At 36.9% G+C, this 20,574-nt stretch overlaps 5 protein-coding genes across 5 annotated transcripts in view; 2 read left to right on the plus strand and 3 right to left on the minus strand.

The window, feature by feature from the left end:
- The window catches only part of LOC104736797 (protein MON2 homolog), a 14,667-nt gene extending 5,810 nt beyond the window's left edge, over nucleotides 1-8,857 (plus strand). Inside the window, exons 14-44 of the mRNA XM_019234498.1 lie at nucleotides 379-442; nucleotides 557-705; nucleotides 807-934; nucleotides 1,017-1,074; nucleotides 1,237-1,334; nucleotides 1,424-1,511; nucleotides 1,646-1,711; nucleotides 1,792-1,851; nucleotides 2,017-2,103; nucleotides 2,286-2,472; nucleotides 2,587-2,630; nucleotides 2,716-2,844; nucleotides 2,957-3,088; nucleotides 3,185-3,237; nucleotides 3,332-3,380; nucleotides 3,486-3,544; nucleotides 4,480-4,619; nucleotides 4,707-4,885; nucleotides 4,982-5,110; nucleotides 5,177-5,262; nucleotides 5,410-5,525; nucleotides 5,609-5,721; nucleotides 5,820-5,943; nucleotides 6,100-6,221; nucleotides 6,333-6,480; nucleotides 6,586-6,760; nucleotides 7,062-7,386; nucleotides 7,475-7,614; nucleotides 7,924-8,048; nucleotides 8,127-8,328; nucleotides 8,499-8,857. Coding sequence (XP_019090043.1) covers nucleotides 379-442; nucleotides 557-705; nucleotides 807-934; nucleotides 1,017-1,074; nucleotides 1,237-1,334; nucleotides 1,424-1,511; nucleotides 1,646-1,711; nucleotides 1,792-1,851; nucleotides 2,017-2,103; nucleotides 2,286-2,472; nucleotides 2,587-2,630; nucleotides 2,716-2,844; nucleotides 2,957-3,088; nucleotides 3,185-3,237; nucleotides 3,332-3,380; nucleotides 3,486-3,544; nucleotides 4,480-4,619; nucleotides 4,707-4,885; nucleotides 4,982-5,110; nucleotides 5,177-5,262; nucleotides 5,410-5,525; nucleotides 5,609-5,721; nucleotides 5,820-5,943; nucleotides 6,100-6,221; nucleotides 6,333-6,480; nucleotides 6,586-6,760; nucleotides 7,062-7,386; nucleotides 7,475-7,614; nucleotides 7,924-8,048; nucleotides 8,127-8,328; nucleotides 8,499-8,586 — 3,663 coding nt within the window. The 3' untranslated portion in view covers nucleotides 8,587-8,857. The remainder of the gene's footprint in view (nucleotides 1-378; nucleotides 443-556; nucleotides 706-806; nucleotides 935-1,016; nucleotides 1,075-1,236; nucleotides 1,335-1,423; nucleotides 1,512-1,645; nucleotides 1,712-1,791; nucleotides 1,852-2,016; nucleotides 2,104-2,285; nucleotides 2,473-2,586; nucleotides 2,631-2,715; nucleotides 2,845-2,956; nucleotides 3,089-3,184; nucleotides 3,238-3,331; nucleotides 3,381-3,485; nucleotides 3,545-4,479; nucleotides 4,620-4,706; nucleotides 4,886-4,981; nucleotides 5,111-5,176; nucleotides 5,263-5,409; nucleotides 5,526-5,608; nucleotides 5,722-5,819; nucleotides 5,944-6,099; nucleotides 6,222-6,332; nucleotides 6,481-6,585; nucleotides 6,761-7,061; nucleotides 7,387-7,474; nucleotides 7,615-7,923; nucleotides 8,049-8,126; nucleotides 8,329-8,498) is intronic.
- On the minus strand, nucleotides 9,058-9,960 carry LOC104736798 (late embryogenesis abundant protein 47-like). The gene is made up of 3 exons (XM_010456858.1): nucleotides 9,733-9,960; nucleotides 9,379-9,648; nucleotides 9,058-9,273 (listed from the first exon to the last, which is right to left on the minus strand). The coding sequence occupies exons 1-3, from the start codon at nucleotides 9,871-9,873 to the stop codon at nucleotides 9,115-9,117; spliced, it is 570 nt and encodes a 189-aa protein (XP_010455160.1). The 5' UTR covers nucleotides 9,874-9,960; the 3' UTR covers nucleotides 9,058-9,114.
- Nucleotides 10,052-10,596, minus strand: LOC104736799 (5-methyltetrahydropteroyltriglutamate--homocysteine methyltransferase 1-like). Its single transcript, XM_010456859.2, has one exon. It carries the CDS (start codon nucleotides 10,517-10,519, stop codon nucleotides 10,142-10,144), a length of 378 nt encoding a protein of 125 aa, XP_010455161.1. The 5' UTR covers nucleotides 10,520-10,596; the 3' UTR covers nucleotides 10,052-10,141.
- LOC104736800 (pre-rRNA-processing protein TSR2-like) lies at nucleotides 11,770-13,352 on the plus strand. The gene is made up of 5 exons (XM_010456860.2): nucleotides 11,770-11,921; nucleotides 12,047-12,275; nucleotides 12,385-12,473; nucleotides 12,585-12,692; nucleotides 12,977-13,352. Exons 2-5 carry the CDS (start codon nucleotides 12,077-12,079, stop codon nucleotides 13,190-13,192), a joined length of 612 nt encoding a protein of 203 aa, XP_010455162.1. The 5' UTR covers nucleotides 11,770-11,921; nucleotides 12,047-12,076; the 3' UTR covers nucleotides 13,193-13,352.
- LOC104736801 (probable transcription factor At5g28040) lies at nucleotides 18,516-20,371 on the minus strand. The gene has a single exon (XM_010456861.2). The coding sequence runs from the start codon at nucleotides 20,165-20,167 to the stop codon at nucleotides 18,896-18,898; it is 1,272 nt and encodes a 423-aa protein (XP_010455163.1). The 5' UTR covers nucleotides 20,168-20,371; the 3' UTR covers nucleotides 18,516-18,895.

Raw genomic sequence — 20,574 nt, forward strand, 5'->3', positions numbered from 1 at the left:
TTAGTCCTGATTTTTCTCTGATTATGTTGCTTATGTGATCTAATGATAAATCTGTCTTTCAAGGCACCCCAAAAACACAAATGTTGTGGAGAGCATGGTTAAAGCGCTTGCTCGAGTTGTTTCTAGCATACAGGTGGGTTTGTAGGGCAAGTTTCCTACAATGTGTTCTGTAGTCAAGATTAGTCACTATTTTTATTTGTTTACCAGTTGGTTTTAAATTAACATTTAGTTTTACTAATTTTGTGCACCAGGAAAGATTGTTTTGGGAGAACTTTAGGAACTATTAAGTGGCTTATTTAGCTTAAGAATTGACATCTAATAACAGGAGTAAATTTTTGGAGCATGACTTAATTTTCGAATTGGTTTTCTTGAAAGTAGTTTCAGGAGACAAGTGAGGAAAGTCTAGCAGCTGTTGCCGGGATGTTTAGTAGCAAAGCTAAAGGTAATTAATTTGATACTATGATGATTATTCATTACCTTTAAGGACCTCAGATTAAGATGAATTTTTACTCCATTCTGATGAAAGATGTCATTAAATATTTCCCCAATGCTATAGGAATTGAATGGATTCTTGACAATGATGCTTCCAGTGCGGCTGTTCTCGTTGCGAGTGAAGCTCATGCAATAACTTTGGCAATTGAAGGCTTACTTGGAGTTGTCTTTACAGTCGCCACGTTGACAGATGAAGCAGTAGACGTTGGGGAGGTAATTAATGCAGGGTTCTCCTCTGCCATTATGCCATATTCTTGCTACTCTTTGCCCGGTTGTCTCTTATCTCTCATAAATTTCCTTGTTCAAACCTCCAGCTTGAATCTCCCAGATACGAGCATCTTCCTTCATCTGATTATGTTGGGAAAACCTCACATCTCTGTATCTCAATGGTAGATTCATTGTGGTTGACTATACTTGATGCATTTTCCCTTATACTATCAAGGTATATAGCCCTTTTCCAGACTATACATTGATTGTGATGAGGCGAGAACTGAGGACTTTGTTTGTTCTAAATGTTCTTGAAGGTCACAAGGAGAGGCAATCGTATTGGAGATACTGAAAGGATATCAAGCATTCACCCAGGTAAATGTAAACCAGATGGAAGTATCTATTTGTGCTGTGGCTGCTAAATGGTGATCCGTAAAAATAAAGTTTCCTTGTTCTACACTTTTTACATTGCCAGTTAAGCTTATGTTGTCGACCTATTCAGAAGATTTGATGAGTATACTTAAATATATCTCTCAGGCATGTGGCATTCTTCATGCTGTAGAACCCTTGAACTCCTTTCTTGCATCGCTTTGTAAATTTACAATCGTTTTGCCAACTGATGCAGAAAGGAAAAGGTATCTTGAAAATTTTGCTATATATCATGTCAAAGCTACTCAATTAATGCAAGCCTGTTAATTTTTTGGTATTTAATTTGTTGTTTCAGCAGCGTCGTACAGTCTCCTGTGTCCAAACGTTCTGAAGCACAGGTTGATCAGAAGGATGTCATTGTCCTGACACCCAAGAATGTTCAGGTACTTAATTCAGTATTCTTTATTCAGTGTCTCATTCTTTCGAAAAAACAAAATCTTCTTTGCCGCTTATCCATTAATAATTAGTTCGTTAAACGTGTTTGGCTGACCTAAGACCGTTTTTGATTATTTTTCAGGCATTGAGAACACTCTTCAACATCGCTCATAGGTTGCATAACGTGTTGGGCCCATCATGGGTGTTGGTGAGTATTTTGCTTCAAGTATGTTCAAGTATGTTCAAGTAATCTATCTCATGATAACGAGAAATCCTAAACGAATACAGGTCCTTGAAACTCTGGCAGCCCTAGATCGAGCTATTCATTCTCCTCATGCAACCACCCAGGTAAATTTGGCAAAATCCCATGTAGGATTCTGTCTTTATGGCTGTATGCTATAGCTTGATTTTTATTATAGTTATTCTACCACAGTATCATTTTATCTTACTCTCTGATGTGTAAATACTCTTATGAATCTTCTAGGGAAGTATAACATTATTTTGTACTTTTAGGAGGTCACAACTGCAGTCCCAAAGCTTACCAGAGAGCCTTCTAGGCAGTACGCCGATTTTAGCATTCTCTCTTCTTTAAATTCTCAGGTAAGCCAGATCAATTTTCTTCTATAATCTATGCCCTTGGATTTCTCTTGTTAATGTCTTCTTGTTGAGATTTCAATGGCTAGAGCTACATAAGGCTCCTTGTTGATGTTCACGGTAGTTTGTATGGGGTTAGCTAGATTCTGCAATTTCTGGTTCTTGACTCATTGCTTTCATCTTCCTAGCTGTTTGAGAGCTCGGCGCTGATGCAAGTGTCTTCTGTTAAATCACTTCTTTCTGCACTCCATATGTTGTCCCATCAATCTATGACAGAAACTTCCGGCAGTGTTTCATCAGCTTCAAGTAAACAAATTGGGAGCATCAGTTTTTCGGTGGACAGAATGATTTCTATACTCGTAAATAATCTTCACAGTATGTTCTGACATCTTCAGAGTATAGTCTGTTTTCCATGCTGTCGCCTTGTCTATTTGTCCAGTCTCTGGATTATTTTTATATTGGTCAATCTAATTTATCTTCGTATGACAGGGGTGGAACCACTATGGGACCAAGTGGTTGGCCACTTTCTTGAGGTGACGAGGCATTCATAATTTTGTTTATTTGCAGGATATCTGACATTGTTCTGGGCTTTACTGACACTTCAACTGCATATTACAGCTTGCTGAGCATTCAAATCAGAACTTGAGAAATATGGCGCTTGATGCCCTGGATCAATCCATATGTTCTGTCTTAGGTTCAGAGCAGTTTGGAGAAGATCCAGCCAGATCAAGAAATGCAACTCTGGATGTGAGATCTCTCTTCACTGTCCTTGTTTAAATTTGAGAGTTTTCCATCTCATGCAAAAAGGACCTAGCTTTGATTTTATCTTTTCCCTTTTTGGTTTTGTTATTCTTCCTAGGTAGAATCAAAGGAAACTCAGTTAAAGTCAGTTGAATGTGCTGTACTATCTTCCCTCAGGGTTCTTTACTTTTCTGCTCAAAAGGCCGATGTTCGAATTGGGTCATTAAAAATTCTCCTTCATATACTTGAGGTATATTATATATACACGATATGAACATTCATCGATCGAGCTTCGTTTACCTTTAATATCTAACGATTTGCTCCTGCATAAATTTTATATCCTCAGAGATGTGGAGAAAAGTTGTATTATAGCTGGCCAAGCATTCTTGACATGTTGAGGTATGTTTCCTGCTCCCTTCTGGTGTCTTCCACGCATGTAAAATTGGATTTTCCATTCTATATACTTATCCTACTCCTCGTACATTCTCTTAAGGTCTGTTGCAGATGCATCAGAAAAGGATGTGGCGACCCTTGGGTTCCAGGTAAGTAAAGGGTGACTGCCTGTGGATTCAATAAAAGTTTTAGTGTATGACCTTAGTCCATCGCTTACTGATGCCTTGTCACTGATACCTTGTTTGTTCCTCCAGAGTCTCCGGGTTATTATGAGTGATGGACTTCCTACTCTTCCGGAAGACTGTCTCCATGTGTATGATCCTTTCTCAGTTATAATTACTATGCTTCATATTATACCCGTTGATACTTAGTTGTTAGAGATGCAACATANAAGATCCAGCCAGATCAAGAAATGCAACTCTGGATGTGAGATCTCTCTTCACTGTCCTTGTTTAAATTTGAGAGTTTTCCATCTCATGCAAAAAGAACCTAGCTTTGATTTTATCTTTTCCCTTTTTGGTTTTGTTATTCTTCTTAGGTAGAATCAAAGGAAACTCAGTTAAAGTCAGTTGAATGTGCTGTACTATCTTCCCTCAGGGTTCTTTACTTTTCTGCTCAAAAGGCCGATGTTCGAATTGGGTCATTAAAAATTCTCCTTCATATACTTGAGGTATATTATATATACACGATATGAACATTCATCGATCGAGCTTCGTTTACCTTTAATATCTAACGATTTGCTCCTGCATAAATTTTATATCCTCAGAGATGTGGAGAACAGTTGTATTATAGCTGGCCAAGCATTCTTGACATGTTGAGGTGGGTTTCCTGCTCCCTTCTGGTGTCTTCCACGCATGTAAAATTGGATTTTCCATTCTATATACTTATCCTACTCCTCGTACATTCTCTTAAGGTCTGTTGCAGATGCATCAGAAAAGGATGTGGCGACCCTTGGGTTCCAGGTAAGTAAAGGGTGACTGCCTGTGGATTCAATAAAAGTTTTAGTGTATGACCTTAGTCCATCGCTTACTGATGCCTTGTCACTGATACCTTGTTTGTTCCTCCAGAGTCTCCGGGTTATTATGAGTGATGGACTTCCTACTCTTCCGGAAGACTGTCTCCATGTGTATGATCCTTTCTCAGTTATAATTACTATGCTTCATATTATACCCGTTGATACTTAGTTGTTAGAGATGCAACATATTACTAGTTTTTATGAGATGGTGGTTAATGATGTTAATATTTCAGGTGCATAGACGTTACTGGAGCTTATAGTGCACAGAAGACTGATCTGAATATAAGTCTGACAGCCATTGGTCTGTTGTGGACTTTGACTGATTTCGTAGCAAAGGGACTCCACCATGGGTCTCTAGCGGACAAAGGATTGGGTAAATTAGTTTCAAATCCTCGTCTGCACTTCTCACCTCAAGAAGCTATATATATAAAATATTTAGTAAGCTGAGCTGTTCCTGCAGGATTCAATAATGCAGATTCCACTCCACATCAAACAAATGGTGAGGACGGGGAAGGCCATATGATCAGCAATTCGAACAACTCAGATTATGAAGCTCGAAGACAAGTGGTCAATCATGATAAATTGCTGTTTTTAGTCTTTTCGTTAATTCAGAAACTCGTGGATGACGAGCGACCAGAGGTCTTTTCATCGACCACCGTTTTATGTTAATTTTTATTTTCTTGGAAAGTTGGTGCCCCATCAAGCTTTTTTTTTCATTGCTATCAAATTTTCCAGGTCAGGAATTCAGCTGTGAGGACATTTTTTCAAATATTAGGAAGTCATGGGAACAAACTTTCAAAAAGCATGTGGGAGGATTGTCTATGGAATTATATCTTCCCGATGTTGGATGGCGCCTCTCACAAGGTGAGGAAAGTGATTCGAGAAATTCATTTTAGAAGACTCTTCTGACAGGTGAATCCTCATTTGTAGGCTGCAACATCATCAAAGGACGAATGGCAAGGGAAAGAAATCGGTACTCGAGGAGGGAAGGCAGTGCACATGCTTATACATCATAGGTGACAAAAGGAATTCTCTTTGTGTGGATGTCTTCTGCATTTTCCTTCTCTTTCTTATAGTCTTGGATGCCTGAATAGCTCATTTATTTCAAAAAACATTTACCAGTGCCCACCACTGAACCTTGCCATCCATTTTCTGATCTGCAGTCGCAATACAGCCCAGAAGCAGTGGGATGAAACATTTGTCCTTGTCCTTGGAGGGATAGCCCGCCTCTTTCGGTCTTATTTTCCTCTTCTCGAAAGCCTACCTAACTTCTGGTCAGGTGAGAGAATTGTCATTTGCCTTGACTGTAGTGCTTATTGTTTAGGAGAGGCTGAAATTTTGTGGAACTTTCTACTTCTGTAGGATGGGAGTCTTTGCTTGCTTTTGTTAAGAACAGCATTTTCAATGGGAGCAAAGAGGTATCACTTGCAGCGATAAATTGTCTGCAGACAGCTGTTGTGTCCCACTGTGTCAAGGTAACAGCGCTATATGAAAAATCTATGAGTTACTAAGTTACTATAGACACCGTCATAACTATGTTTCACTCTTTAAACTTAACCCTTTCATGAATCAGGGAAACTTGCAACTCCGATATCTTAATTCGGTACTGGACGTGTATGAGCTTGTTTTCCAGAAGTCATCGAGTTACACAGGCGACACAGCAACCAAGGTGAAACAAGAGATTCTGCATGGTTTAGGTAATTCAGTTTTTTTCAATGAAATATCTGCATTTTGGTTTACGAAAATGAACAATTTTAGTAAATAGAAATGCCTGAAACAAAGGTGTTCTTCTTTGCATGACAGAATTTGGATCTTACTCTTTCCTTTTTCTTTCTCGTCCAATGTTTTGACAGGTGAACTATACGTGCAATCACTGAAGATGTTTGATGATAAAATGTACATGCAATTGTTGGGAATTGTAGACTTAGCTATAAAACAGGCCATCATAAATAGTGAAAATTTTGAAAGTGAATATGTAAGTCTGTTCTCTCATTATTCATCCTTTACCTTCTTCTTCTTCTTCCTCTCAAGTACTAAGTCTCAAAACTTGGCTTCCTGCATCTCATTCTTCCATTGATTATTCAAGGGACATGTACCCCCTGTACTACGTCATGTTTTGGAAATCTTGCCCTCTTTGGGTCCTCCTGAGCACCTTTCGTCAATGTGGCTAATCCTGCTAAGAGAGTTTTTGCATTATCTTCCACGGGTTGATTCTGTTCTGCCAAATGAGGAAGGTGAGATTGAGATAAACCACATATAGGTCACTGTGCAAGTAAGTACTTGATGTTAATTTACTCTCAACAAGTCTTTATCTAATATTCTTTTATCATTTCACCCAGGCAGTGAAGTTTTGGAACATAAAGCTGATGCTTCGTCTGAAACAATTCCAACCACAAGAATTACGACTAATATGTTTGCAGAAAAACTGATACCTGCCTTGGTAGAGCTTCTCCTTCAAGCTCCTGCAGTTGAGAAGTATATCCTGTTTCCCGATTTCATTCAGAACCTGAGAAGGTAAAATAAACTCATTGTATACCCTTTATTGATTACGATAGGCATTGTGCAAATGGGTTGGCTCTTCTCACCTCAAAAGTCTCATAACATGAGTTTCGAAAGGGAATCATGGGTTGTTTGCTTAATCTAGTCAACCCAAACCTCCCCTTTTCCTCTCTCATGTTCCATGTCCCTGCCCAGAATTGCTAAAATAAATGGTTCTTGAATTTCTGTAGATTGGTTGAGTTATCATGTCTATATTCCTTCTGTTGTGTCTGGGAGAAGTGTGTACAAAAAACTAAAGGATCATTTTGATTTTCAGGTGCATGATGACAAGACGAGACAATCCAGATGGTTCACTCTGGAAGGTAGCAGCTGAGGGCTTCAACCGTTTACTTGTTGAAGATGTGAAATTATGTTCTGTGGGTGGTGACACAGACCTAAAAATTAGCAAAACAGCTAGAATACGCATTTGGAAAGAAATTGGAGATGTTTACGATATATTCCTTGTTGGTTATTGTGGGCGTGCACTTTCTTCAACTTCTCTCCCTGCTGCAGCACTCAAAGCCAATGAGACCCTTGAGATGGCCTTTTTAAATGGTCTTGGCGATATCATTCTTATGTCGACCATTGATGCACCTCGAGAAGTGAGTAGCTTGAATTTCATGTAAATCGTTCTCTGTTATCCTAATGTCTGAGTTATTTTTGTGCTGTGTCCACTTCTTGAATAAACAGGTCCTGGAGCGGCTTGTTTCAACCCTAGATCGCTGTGCATCACGTACATGCTCATTGCCTGTTGAAACTGTAGAGCTTATGCCTGCCCACTGTAGTAGATTTTCCTTGACATGCTTACAAAAGTTGTTTTCCTTGAGCAGGTAATATCGCCTTGAGCATATTCATGATCATAAGCCTATTCCTTTAATTTTTTTATTGCTTCTTCTCCAAAGACACTAGTATTTCATACTTTGATAATATGATAGAGCTTGCTCCTCTAAAAAATCCCTCCTCGACATTAGTTGGGTATTTTGAATCAAACACATATAACAATATGTAGACAAATCATAGAGAGAGACTTCAGGCGCATTGCCATTCCTCTGCAGAAGATTAGAAATGTCCATGAATAGTGATTTGGTACCCATTCTTACACTCATGTTTAACAAACCGATATCATTTACTTTTTTTAGTTTCAGCTCTGAAACCAAGGAGTGGCACTCCACAAGAACAGAAGTGAGCAAAATCTCTATCATCACGCTAATGGCCAGATGTGAATTCATTTTGAGTAGATTTTTAATCGACGAGAATAATCTAGGTAAGGGTCTCCATTTTCTTTAAATTCTAACATCTTCTTTGCTTGCCATTCCTTAATCTGTGGTTATCTTTATGACAGGCAACCGTCCGATCCCAACAGCTAGACTTGAAGAGATTATCTTTACTCTCCAAGAACTTGAGCACCTCAGCATTCATCCTGAGGTTGCATCTGTTCTTCCGTTGCAACCTTACCTGAAAACCATCCTACGCGAAGATAACCGCGACACCGGTGCGCACCTACTTGTTCTTTTTCCCTCCCTGTGCGAGCTTGTGTTGTCAAGGTAATATTGCTTCTTCAGTTGCAGTTTGTCGTTCGAAACAAAAAAGGGTGACAAAATCTCTGTACGGTCACTAAAAACTCAGATCTCAACCCATCAAATTCAATAGTGGGGAAATTCTGTTACTAAAAGATCCTATCAAATTTTGATTTTGAGAGTTTTGTTTTCACCAGGGAAACGCAGGTGAGGGAGTTGGTGCAAGTTTTACTACGAGCAGTTGCTATGGAGCTTGGCCTAGAAAAGGTTAGTCTATCTAGCTGATGGTAGTAGATTGGAATGTTTCTCAGGAGATTGGAGCTCTAAACTTTCTCTTCTTACGCTAGATTGTTGAGAGAAAATTTTGGTTCTCTACCACATAGGTTGTATTCTTTGTTTTAGCTTGTACCGAATTACCTGTGTGCTGTTTTAACATGGGAGTGTGCTTCATTCTTTCCCGCTGATGTTACAATACGCCATTCCCCGAGATTTTATGTATGTCGGTCCAACAAAGTATTCTGTTAACTGATTCAGAGAACCATGGTTCGATTGTCAACCCTGTCTGGACCAGTCAAACCTGCTTTCATTTATTTGATCCATTTTCTTTTTGACAATGTTTGTTTTAACTTGTTTTATTTTCATTCTGATTTTGTTGGATATTCTTTGAATTAATTTTGGGTTTAGATGTAGTTTATACGTAAATTAAATATGTATAATTAAAAAAAATCAAAATCAAAATCTTATAGACATCGACATATATACACATTGTAGTCAGTTTATATAAACTTGGCTACCAAGAAAGAAGAATGGGTATCACTTGGCCTGATTAATTCGAGCAGCAGCAGCGACGGAGGCAGCCACGCCGGTTGGATAAGTAGTAAGATGAGGATCGTTCCTCATCTCTGCGCCTGTCACTCCCTCTGCGTCTTTTCTTGTTGCTGCTTTGTCTGACGGTAATTTACTACTTGCGCCCTTTCAAAACCATTGTACCCCACAAAGGAGAAAAAATCGTTAGAACCCACAAATGTAAGAAACAAACACGTACATGGATCAATGTTTTTGCACATGTCTACTCACAGTGAGAACGTCAGCGAGCGTAGTCTTTTCGTCTTCGGAGGTGACCCGAGAATTAAGAGTGGCGGCTGATTGAGCCGAGGCTGCAACACCGCCAGGCATGATGTTGGTCCGTCCCGTAGCTCTAACCTCGGCTGCTTGTATGGCAGCTGCGTCACTCCATTCAACGGGCTTATTACCTGCTGTGAGAACCGCTGCCTCTAGAGCCTCTCCAATCGTTATGGTTCCTTCCGATGCTGAAGCCACCTTTTTCTTGTTTACTTCTCCCTCCACCTACAAATGTAACGTTCTAATTACGTGAATTATATATAATTAGAACATATGGTTAGAAAAATATATATGATTTGAAAAATGGACCTTTTCACCGGAGGCATCGGCGACAACACATTTCTTTTTGTCCTCGGCTGCATTAATACCTCCAACCGCCGCCGGAACCTTTTCAGCCTCTCCTTTTCCGTCAGCGCAATCTATAAGTTTCTCTAGTTGTTCTTGGCTCATCTTTTATTCTCAAACCTGATATTTTTTTCTGAGCGATATTTATATTTGTAATGTTCAGAATTTATATTAGTTTTGCATGAGCCATTCAATTCTGTGACTTATCTTAGAAAGGTGCTCCTCAACTTTCTCTGATTTTTTATTTTTTTTTAATTTTAATCTAACTTCTTCTAAAATATTCTTTTTAAGAAAGTTATTAAAAACCAAACAAAACACAACCATTTTATAGAGAAAGAGAAAAAACGTTTCCTTGTTCAAATCAAACTTTTCTTCACTTGGCACTGGCGAGCTGGGAACGGATAAGCTTGGCGGCATCAACCATGTTCTTGAGGGCGGGCTTAACCTCAGTGTACTTACGGGTCTTAAGACCACAGTCAGGGTTAACCCAAAGGATGTTCTGCTCTAAGACAGCAAGCATCTTGTTCACCCTGTCTAGGATTTCCTCAGAAGATGGTATTCTTGGAGAGTGGATGTCGTACACTCCTGGACCGATTCCGACACCGTACTTCACTCCCTCACGGAACACAGAGAGAAGCTTCTCATCAGATCGGGAGTTCTCAATGGTGATAACATCAGCATCCATGTCGATGATGGAGTGTATGATGTCATTGAAGTGGGAGTAGCACATGTGAGTGTGGATCTGATTCATATTATTCTTCTTTCTCTCTCCTCCCTCTCCTTTCTCTTCTCTCTACGATTCTGTTCGTCCTAATCGCCCTCAAAAAAATATTGAACCCGCCGGTGACCGGCGTCCGGTGGCTTCACGTCGGTGCTCTCCCTTCTCCTTTCTGCCCCTGTTTCTCTTTTTTCTTTTGCTTCTTCTAATTTTGCGGCAAAGTGCTGAGTTCGAGGTAGAAAGATCTCAAATCTGTTTTTGCGTTGTCGTCGGCATGAAAAGAGGACGTGACGGAGCTTGAAGACGGCACTAGATCTTCTTCTTTCAGCCTTCGGCTTAGGTTTTCCCGGCGCGATTTCCGTCTGGATGAATCGATTTTATCTCTCTCTTGCGGCTCTTCGTGGTGGCAACTTTCTGGTGCGGAGCTTCATGGTGGGGAGTCTCTCAGTAGCTGTTCAGAGCGGCTGCGGCGGTGGTGTTGTGGAGGTTTCAGAGCGGATCATTTGAGGTTTTGATGTGGCTCTGTTGGTGGCTCAATTTTTGTTGCCTTGTGTGTCGCTGTTTGTTGTCTGTTGTTTTTTTGTTCAGGCTGCGACTTTAGCGAAGTGGGAGGAGTTAATGAGACATGGTGATTAAAATCGTGAAAGACGATTGCGCGGCCACTTTGGTTCTAGCTTTTGTCTCCCCTCGGGGAAGTGTGTAGGGGAATATGATGTTGTGAGTAAGGTGGAGCCGGCTTCTTCATCTCTCGTGCTAGCAGCAACATTGGATTCTGATGAGCATTTCCCAAGCCGCTAGTGTTGTCACCTGATTAATCAATGGTGGTTCCGGTCTATGGTTTTTAACCATATTTTTCTAGTGTTTTCGTGATCGAGAAAGCTGTAGGTACTAGGTTTGAAGACTGCCTTGATTGCATACGCTCGCGGCAATTTCGAGTTCATGTTGCGCTCTGCATTTGTCTTTCTCTATAGTGGTTTCTTTCGTCTCATCTTACCCTGCTTTGTTGTGTGTGTTTGCTTGTTATTGTTCTTATTTTTTGCATTATAGTTTTTTGGTCTTTTTCTGCCAACTGTATTTTTCTGTGACAGAAAAATTGGTATAAAACTTAATCTTTTACCAAAAAAAAAAAACTTTCTCAGATTTTGGTCTCTTAATTTAGCCATTAAAGAATCAAACATATCTATAGTTCGGTTTGATTAATTTCGTTTCGATTAAAAACAAACCGACAATTAAACCAGTACGATCCGGTTTAGCTTACTAGATCACTCTCGGTTAGGGTTTCGAAGTTGCAGTCTCTCTCACTTCCTTCTTCTTTCCCCATTCACAAAATCGTGAAAAGAAGAACGAAAAAAAAAAAACTTCGCCTACTCGCCGCAACGTCGCCGCAACCAACTTACTTTTGCTCACCGTCTCGCCGGAGTTTCGACAATCTCAGGTTTTCTCTTGTCTCCATGATTCAAAATTTTGCGATTTAGGGTTTTTAATTGAATCAGTTTTTTTTTTGTGATTCAATCTTGTAATTAGCTTCGCTCTTACTCTAAGTGTTTGATTGATCAACAGAGAGAAGAAGAAGAAGAAGAAGGAAAGAGAATGAATCAGAACGCTAATGTACCGGTAGAAGTGATTGGTGATGAGGAGGTGGCCATGCTGCACGAAGGAATCGGTTTGATACTTTCGCGGTGGACTGCTATGAGAGCCGCCGTCGAAAACGGTTGGGGCGGCAAAAATTCTCAAGCGAAAGCTGAGAACACCATCTCCCAAATTTTCGATCATTTCACCTTATCAAAAGGTTGGTTTCTTCTTTTTTTTTAATTCTCCTTAGTTGTGTGTTCCCTCACTCCAATGGTTGAATTCTGAATTACGATTACTAGTTCTGCAATGGTTGGGTTGGTTTGTAGATCCAATGGACTATGATCGGTTAGTTGATATTCTAGAGAATGGTCTTAATGAGCTTAATACAGAGGCTGATGATGGAAGCCCCGAAGAGGTATATATGTATACTATTTCTTTTGGAATTACGATTACTAGTTCTGCAAAGGTTGGTTTGTTCTCTTGTTTTGGGCTACTGAGAGTGTTTTACTTGCTATGCAATTGAAAGGTGACAGAGTCACTACTGGATTTGTACCAAGAATGCTGTGTTGGTAACTTCCAAATGGTTGAGAAACTAAGGGCTACTAAAGTTAAGGCGAAAGCAAGTGTTGTCAAGGTTGGTGGTTCTTTCTAGTTTCATTTTACTTCTTTTAATGCTGTCTTGTTGCTTTCACATTCCTGAGTCACTAATAGTAAAGCTCATGTCTAAGCAAGATATTGTCTGTAGTAATATTAGATATCCAGTACCCTTCTTGGAAATCCATGTCTGTTTGTTTTTTTTTGCTAGGGTATTTCAAAATTTTACTACATATGTTTGGTTCCTCGTACACATCTAGCTGGGTTATTTCAGAGTTTCCCAGAGTTAGAATTGAGTGTCTTATACCAATTCTTGTATTGTAGGTTGCAAATGGTAATGATGAGGATGATGAGGAAAGCGATCACGACGATGATGATGAGGATACTAGCATGAATGATGATCAAACCACAGACATGATGGTGGATGCATCTGAGAACAGCTCAAGCCGTAAACCAGAAGCCATGCCCGTTGATGAAGCAGCAGCTGATGATGGCTGGACGGTAGTTCCATCTAGAAAAAACAAGGGAAAGAAAAATTAACCGGTCTAGGTTCCCAAGGTGTTATGTAATTTTAACAAAAGTTATTTGGAAAAATAGACACTTTTCAAAACATAATTGTAAAATTAGTACAATCACTATTTACAATTAGCAAATTCTACATTTTTTACTGTTTTCTACTGCTCACATGACCTTTCCCTCATCAACATTTTATATTTACAACAATGCCGTTGAGACTTTGATTTTTTTTTTCTAATATATGCTCCCTACAATCTTAAAAACAAAATGCTGGGTAATTAAAATTGATTTTTTTGAAAATTTTCAAAATGTATAAAAATTTCTGTTTTTTTTTTCTTTATAATTAGATATATTTTTTGTTTGATAATTTTATTTGATAACGTTAAATATTTTTTACAAATTTTGTATCCGTACACATTAATAAGTATATAGATGTATGTACACATTATTAAGTGTACAGATGTCCGTACACATTATTAAGTGTACAGATGTATGACACATTATTAAGTGTACATATGTAATTTGTGTAATTTGTTTAATTCTTAGGGCTTAAGATATTTGTATCACAATGGTTTTGTTCAAATTACATATGTACATTTAATATTGTGTGTTTGTAAACTTAATAAAGTGTATAGACATCAGTACACTAAATAAAGTGTACGGATACATAAGATGTATATAATATATATAAAAATTATGAAATAAAATTCTTGTAAAGAAGAAATATAGATTTTTTGTATCTAAAAAAAATTCTAAAAAAAATTATATTAACAATTATTTAAATAATTATGATTGAAAGAAAAAAAAAACTTTATTTCACACCCACACACATACTCCTTTTGGTAATCTTCTCATCTAACCCTATGTACCACAATCTCTCATATCTCACACATTCTCTATTACACAACACCTAGTTTTCTAATTTTGAATAGTAAATGTATTAGTTTGCCAATTAAGTTTTCAAAATGTACTAGTATGGAAACAAACCCTTTTAACAACAGTTTTGGTTGTTTATTTATATAATATATAGATAGCACTCTATAGCTTGTCTCTCTCTAAACAAAATCAGAAGGTTATGTAATGGTTTTTTGCACTCAAAATTTGCTTTGCATTCTCTCACTCACTTGGAAATTCTATGGTCTTAAGCAATGCATCAGATTTCTCTCTGTTTCATGTAATCGTTATTGTAATGAAAGGAAGCAAAAGGTTGAAACAATGATATTCAGTAACATGTAAAATACAAAAATGGAAAAATGGGAACAAAACAAAAATTATTCTTTCGGAGGATACTCTGCGGGGAAACTAGTTTTGCACAATAGTGCGTACATGAGAAAAGAGAAAACTCTAGCTCTTAGCTTGTTTTACATAGAAGTCAACATGACAATTGCCGATGCAGAAACGAAAAGGGACCGTATCCGGAGTGACGTTGTTCTTGTGTGAGGAGTTCACTAATGTTGACTGGGCAGAAGAGAGAACTGGTACCAATTCATGACGAAAGACGAGATGGAGATTGATCTTTCTGAACCCTCTGACTCAGAAGACGAAGGCACAAATGATCCAAGTGGTTAGAGACCTAGAGAGTTCAGCTTAAGAATCGAGGTTCTCATGGTATTGTATGATGATGCTAAACGTATTGATTGCCATGTATATATACTAGGTTTTCACTGCCGTGTAAATTTTAAATTATTGTATTTTAAATAATAATTTTTAATTTATTTAGTTTTCAAATTTCAAATTAATTAACTTTTGTCTAATATTTTTATAATTTTGTTAAAAGTATTTTTTCTTCTTCTTACGTCATTTTAGAACCTAATTACATTAAATTTGTTATTCGATATAATATAAAATTTTAAAACATATAGTTTTGTTTTCTAGAATTAAACAGAGGTATATGTCCATATGATATGTTAGTGTATATTTTTATGTGTATACATTTTTCTTTTTTGGAATATTAAGAATGTGTTATAGTATGTGTAATATTTTGTAGTTCATATACTAAATAATTTATAAGTTAATTTTTCAAACTATGATTACAAATCTATAGTATATGAAATAAACTAATAGTTTTAGTGTTGGTTCTATAGTCCAAACCCGTCATGCTAGGCGGGTCACACAACATGTTCAAATAATTTTAATCCGCAAAAACTCATCATACGAAATCCGTGAAAGTAAAATTATTATGTGAGGTTAAAATTCACTTTTTATCAAATCAATTTTTCAAATTTTTATCAAGTAAAATATAAATTTTACAACTAAATGTTTAATTAAAATCTATATCTTATTTGATACATGAAAGATCAAATATAATAACTAAAAGACTCATTAGTATTTTCATGATTTTGGTACTTTATATATAATAATTATATCTATATAATCTAATATTTTTGGATTTTCACCAATATATCACATTAATATAGACATACACGGATAACAATAGTTGTTGATCCCTTTTTCTTTGGCGAGATAGACACGACATAACTTCATTTTCAAGAGGCTTTGGGATGTCAAAATAACTTAAATGTCACATTTTTTGTGCTTGCATCTTAGGTTTTCTGATAAGAAAGTCACAAAATACAAAAAAAAAAAAAAATAGAGACACAAAAAAAAAATTGTTAGAAATAATTCTATTTTGAAATCGAGCACTTTAATTACCATCGGCATAAACACAACATCATTGTCAATCAATAATCAACATACGAAGAATAACAAAAGGGAGATTCTCAAAAATAGCACAAAAATAAGTTTTTTTCCAAACTTAGCACAACATCTCTCAAATTCCAAAAGTAGCACTAATTAATCTTTTAAAATTAAATCCTAAATTCAAAATACTAAACCATACACTTCAAAACTATACCCTAAATGTGAAATTGAGAACCCAAACTTAAAATACAAAATTCTAAAAATTAATTTTAAATATTTTAATGTGTTAACTAGTGCTATTTTTGGAAATTTATAGAATGTGTGCTTTAGTTGTACATAAAATTTGTTTTAGTGTCATTTTAGGGTATTTCTCATAACAAAATCTATAAAAAAATATATGCTTTGAAGATCTAAACTAGAGAAAGAAACGTAAAATCGTTCTAGTATAATGTGTTCTTCTTTTTTACTAATGGGAAGATATATAGCGGATCAAAAAGATTAGGAGGATTAGTTTTAAATACATAATAAAAATAAATTTGTGAGAAGGCAATATTTTTATATTTTATTATCATTCGGTCATTCCTTGAATAAAATATCAAGTTGAATGGTAAATATGTTTGTTACCTTCTAAAATCATACAATTAGTTTTTTTGAACAATTACACTGTAATTAATGGCATTTGCAATTATGTAAAACAATTACACCAAAATTAATGGCATTTGTAATTATGTTTGTTACCTTTTAAAACACTTAGTTTCTATATAAAAAATCGAATATAGGTTGAATTAATTTATTTTTTTAATTAATTATTTAATGCCAATGACCTGCTTGTAAATAAATTCCAATTCCAGTATTTATTTGCTAAATGTCTCCAAAATTTTATATATTGATTATTTTATGAATTATGCAGGGGGATGTGATCAACCTCGCCGAGTATGCCTCTGATATTTTTTGTAAATGCAGCTAGTAAATTAAATAAGGAAGGATGGTGTCACACTAATCTATATATAATAGCAAATCTATTTTTAAAGGTCTGCTAAATCTAACGGTTTAGATAAAAAGAAGATAGATCTTACGGTTGAAAATATTTTTTTCTTCTCACCCCTTTGCAGCCAAGGATTGCATCCACACGTTCACACTGTTTCGTTCAAGTATCACACTCCTTTGCTGTCTCATATATTGTGAACTGCTTCGTTAAGCATCAACTTCGGTTAGATGTCTTGCTTGTGCTCCAAGATCTTCTCATCCATCATTAGCATAAAACAAAATGGCTTTAAAGGTTAAACTCTTCATCTAAAAACAAAAATACTAATAACCAATACATAAAAATGTACTCTTTGTTTCTATCACTTGTAAAAAAAAAAAAAAAACACCTTTACAATGCACCTGCTGACAAATGAAAAGGCAATATAAAGAAAAACTTACTAGATGTGATGACCAAAATGAAAACCAAGAGTGAGAGCTTGAGAGAAGCGTTCTTCATTTTCAAATTTGCTTTTTAACTTCAAAACTTCAAGCCTCGTTAAAGTTTGCTACGTGTCCCTAGGATTTAGCTGTACGTTTATAAAGTGGTAAACTACAAAATCTAGAACAATTAGTCAAAATTTAAACATTATTACTTAAATTGGATCATTTGGTTTTTTAGTAGAAAATCATACCATATAGTTTCAAGATTTTAGATAACACACGTAATTAGAAAACAATTGACTAGAAAAGTATACCATAAAAATTGAAATTTTATACTCAAAACACAATATTAAAAAAGATGCAGATAATAAATATAGACATATCACCGTCTATTACGATAGCAGGAACAATAAAGCATTCAGTTGACGGATAAATAAATGAAGCTTTTTTTAAGAATAAACAGGGTTTATCACTACAAGAAAACAAGTAAATAGTGATTATATTATTATTCATTATTTAGTAGCTAAACGGTGTGTTACGATTAAATAGCGACTAAAACTAGTAGTCATAAATCGAGAGTCGCTAAAATAAATAGTCGTAAAATTAGTCGCTAAATAATGACTACATTACGACTATTTTACATAGTCGTAAATTTAGTCATAATATAGTCACTAAATTTAACGCTATGACTATTTTACGACTACGCTATATACGAGAAAAGGAAGGAGTGTGATGCTTGAACGAAGCAGTTCACAATATACGAGAAAGCAAAGCAGTGTGAACGTATGGACGTAATCCTTGGCTGGGAAGGGGTGAGAAGAAAGAACTTCTTTCAACCATTTTATCAATTTTTGCTATGACGTCAGCATATTCTTAAAAAATGGGTTTATTATTATATATATGACATATTGTAGGCATATTTTAAATGAAATATTTATTTTAATTTTATAAGTTGAAATTTTATGCATTTCAAAATAATGTCTAAACATTATTTTTTAATCCAAAATTATATCTTAATATGTGAGATTATTTTTATTTGTTTACTTTAGTTTCAAATCATTTTTGCATTTGAAAACCTACATTTTAGCCATTTAGAAAGTTGATTTACTATAATCTTATTTTTTTTCTAAAACCAAAATTCATGTCACTAGTTCATATATTCAAACTTGCAAACTAAAAATCTAGTAAATTCATCGGTCTAGATTCTTCCACGCTTATGCGTATTCATCACTGTTTTACTTGCCATGTCTTCGGAATACATAGATCAAATTCCAAAAAAGACATGTTAATGTTCATTAGATATAATATCAATATTATATGCATCACGACATATATTTGCTTGTTCTTTATATAAAATACCTCGAGAGCCTTGTTTTGTTTATTGAACTCTACCAAAAACTATAATCTAATAGACTAATAATACAAAGGTTATGCACAACCCCACCTAGCATTCATTCACCCCTAATCGACAAAAATAAAAAGATTCAATCAAGAAAAATACTAAAGAAAAGAAAAACCTAGAAAGATTTCATCACCATCAGAAAATTTTCAGTACTCAGATTATTAGTTTATAAAACTTGCTAATACTATACCTCACCATCATACCACAAGACCAACATTCATCTTCTTCCTTCTTCATCTTGCTCTCATAATTAATTAAAAGTCTTTCTTTATTCATCATCATCCTCCATTGGGCAATGTCTTTAACTCATTCACCGTGGCTCTAATCTGCTCTTGAACCAATTCCAATCTCCTCAAATACACTTCCAACTCCAGAATCTGTTGTCTCCTCCACCGTTCGTCACCAGCTCCTTTACCTCCAAACCCTACATTCATTAGTATCGGACTCAACACACCTAGACCATGAGCACCACCACCAGGAAACCCACCCATTGCAGCCATCATCATCCCCGTCGTACCATTCATCATCTCTTTAATCATAGGCGACACACAATTCTTCACCGTCTCTTCAATCAACCCACCTAGATTCCTCCCGTCGCTAAACTCACCAACCGCAGCCACATTCTCGTTAAGATTAACAGCGTTAGGCGGGCCGTCACAGGGAGCTAAAACCGGTTTATCTTCATCCATCTTCCCAATCCTAGACCGTGATCGTTTCCTACTCATTGTCACTTTCTTCTCCAACCCGTTCTCCAAATCGACAACATCCGCATTAGCGTTACACATAGAGATATTGAAACTCGAGCTACCATTGGTGTTATTTACATGATTGGTTTCCTCGAAATCCATAACACTGTTATCTTCAAACCCTATGATCTTCCCAGTTTGATTCCAAATCTTCCTAGAGATATCAAAAGTAGCTTGATCATGAGGGCTTTTAAAGAATACCTCTTTACCAGAACTAATCTTACTCATCACATTCCTATACTTCTTCTTCAACCTCCTCAGCTTCTCCACGAGCTGATTCTTATTAAACTCCAACTGAAGCTTAGATTTGATCTGCTCGTAAAACGGCGCCGTATCAGGCGGGTGTGAGCTGTAGCCACGGTGGCTCGTTATGTAATCGAGAAAGCCACGGAGGAGCTCGATCTCGTCTTCGTCGGTCCATAACCTCTGAAAAAGGCGTCTTGAATCGTCGATCGGTGGTCTCTGGTGAACGATCTCGGTCATACGGTGCCATTTCTGATCAGAATCCGATGGAATTGAAGCTACTGGTACGGCGGATCCGGCGGGAAGAGCGACGGTTACGGTACCTGTAGAGGAGGAGGATTTCGCCGCGGCCGGAGCTGTTGAGATTGCGGAGACCATAGAGGGAGAATTCAGATCTTCGTATTCAGGATCGTCTTCTTCGGCCTCGTTTGGTTCGGGCATAACAACATCTTCGTCTGATTCAGTTTCACCTCCTACACCTCCTCCACCGCTACCGCCGCCGCCGTTTTCTAGATCCGGCGATTCAACGGAGAAAACAGTGTCGCGTTGATCCGACGCCATCAAAAAAAACGCAGAGGGAGAGAGGAAAAATTTGTAATCGATCGAATCAGATCCAGAGAGACAGGGGGAATTGGGTTCACGAGGATTGATACGGCTTGGGCATGTTGTGTGTTTGTTTTGGGTGGTGGTGGTGGTGGTAGGGTATTGAGAATCTTGGACCTGAGGAGGGGTAGTTTCGGGATTTTATGAGCTGTAATTATTATGACTAAGGGTGTTGTAGTTGCAGGCAAGTGGTCCAGTGTTTGTTCTCCTAACCCGTGCTTGGGTGGTTGTTGCGGTTTTGTTGAAGCGTGATCATGTTTTTCAAAAAAAGTCAATGGTCTTAACCGCAACCGTTTCGGAACAGAAAAAGCGTTTTCTTAAACGTGATTTTTGTGTATGACCGTTGACGAAAAAGTGACGACGGG

This window comes from Camelina sativa, chromosome 13, assembly GCF_000633955.1.
Source record: "Camelina sativa cultivar DH55 chromosome 13, Cs, whole genome shotgun sequence".
In the NCBI taxonomy this organism is placed as follows: domain Eukaryota; kingdom Viridiplantae; phylum Streptophyta; class Magnoliopsida; order Brassicales; family Brassicaceae; genus Camelina; species Camelina sativa.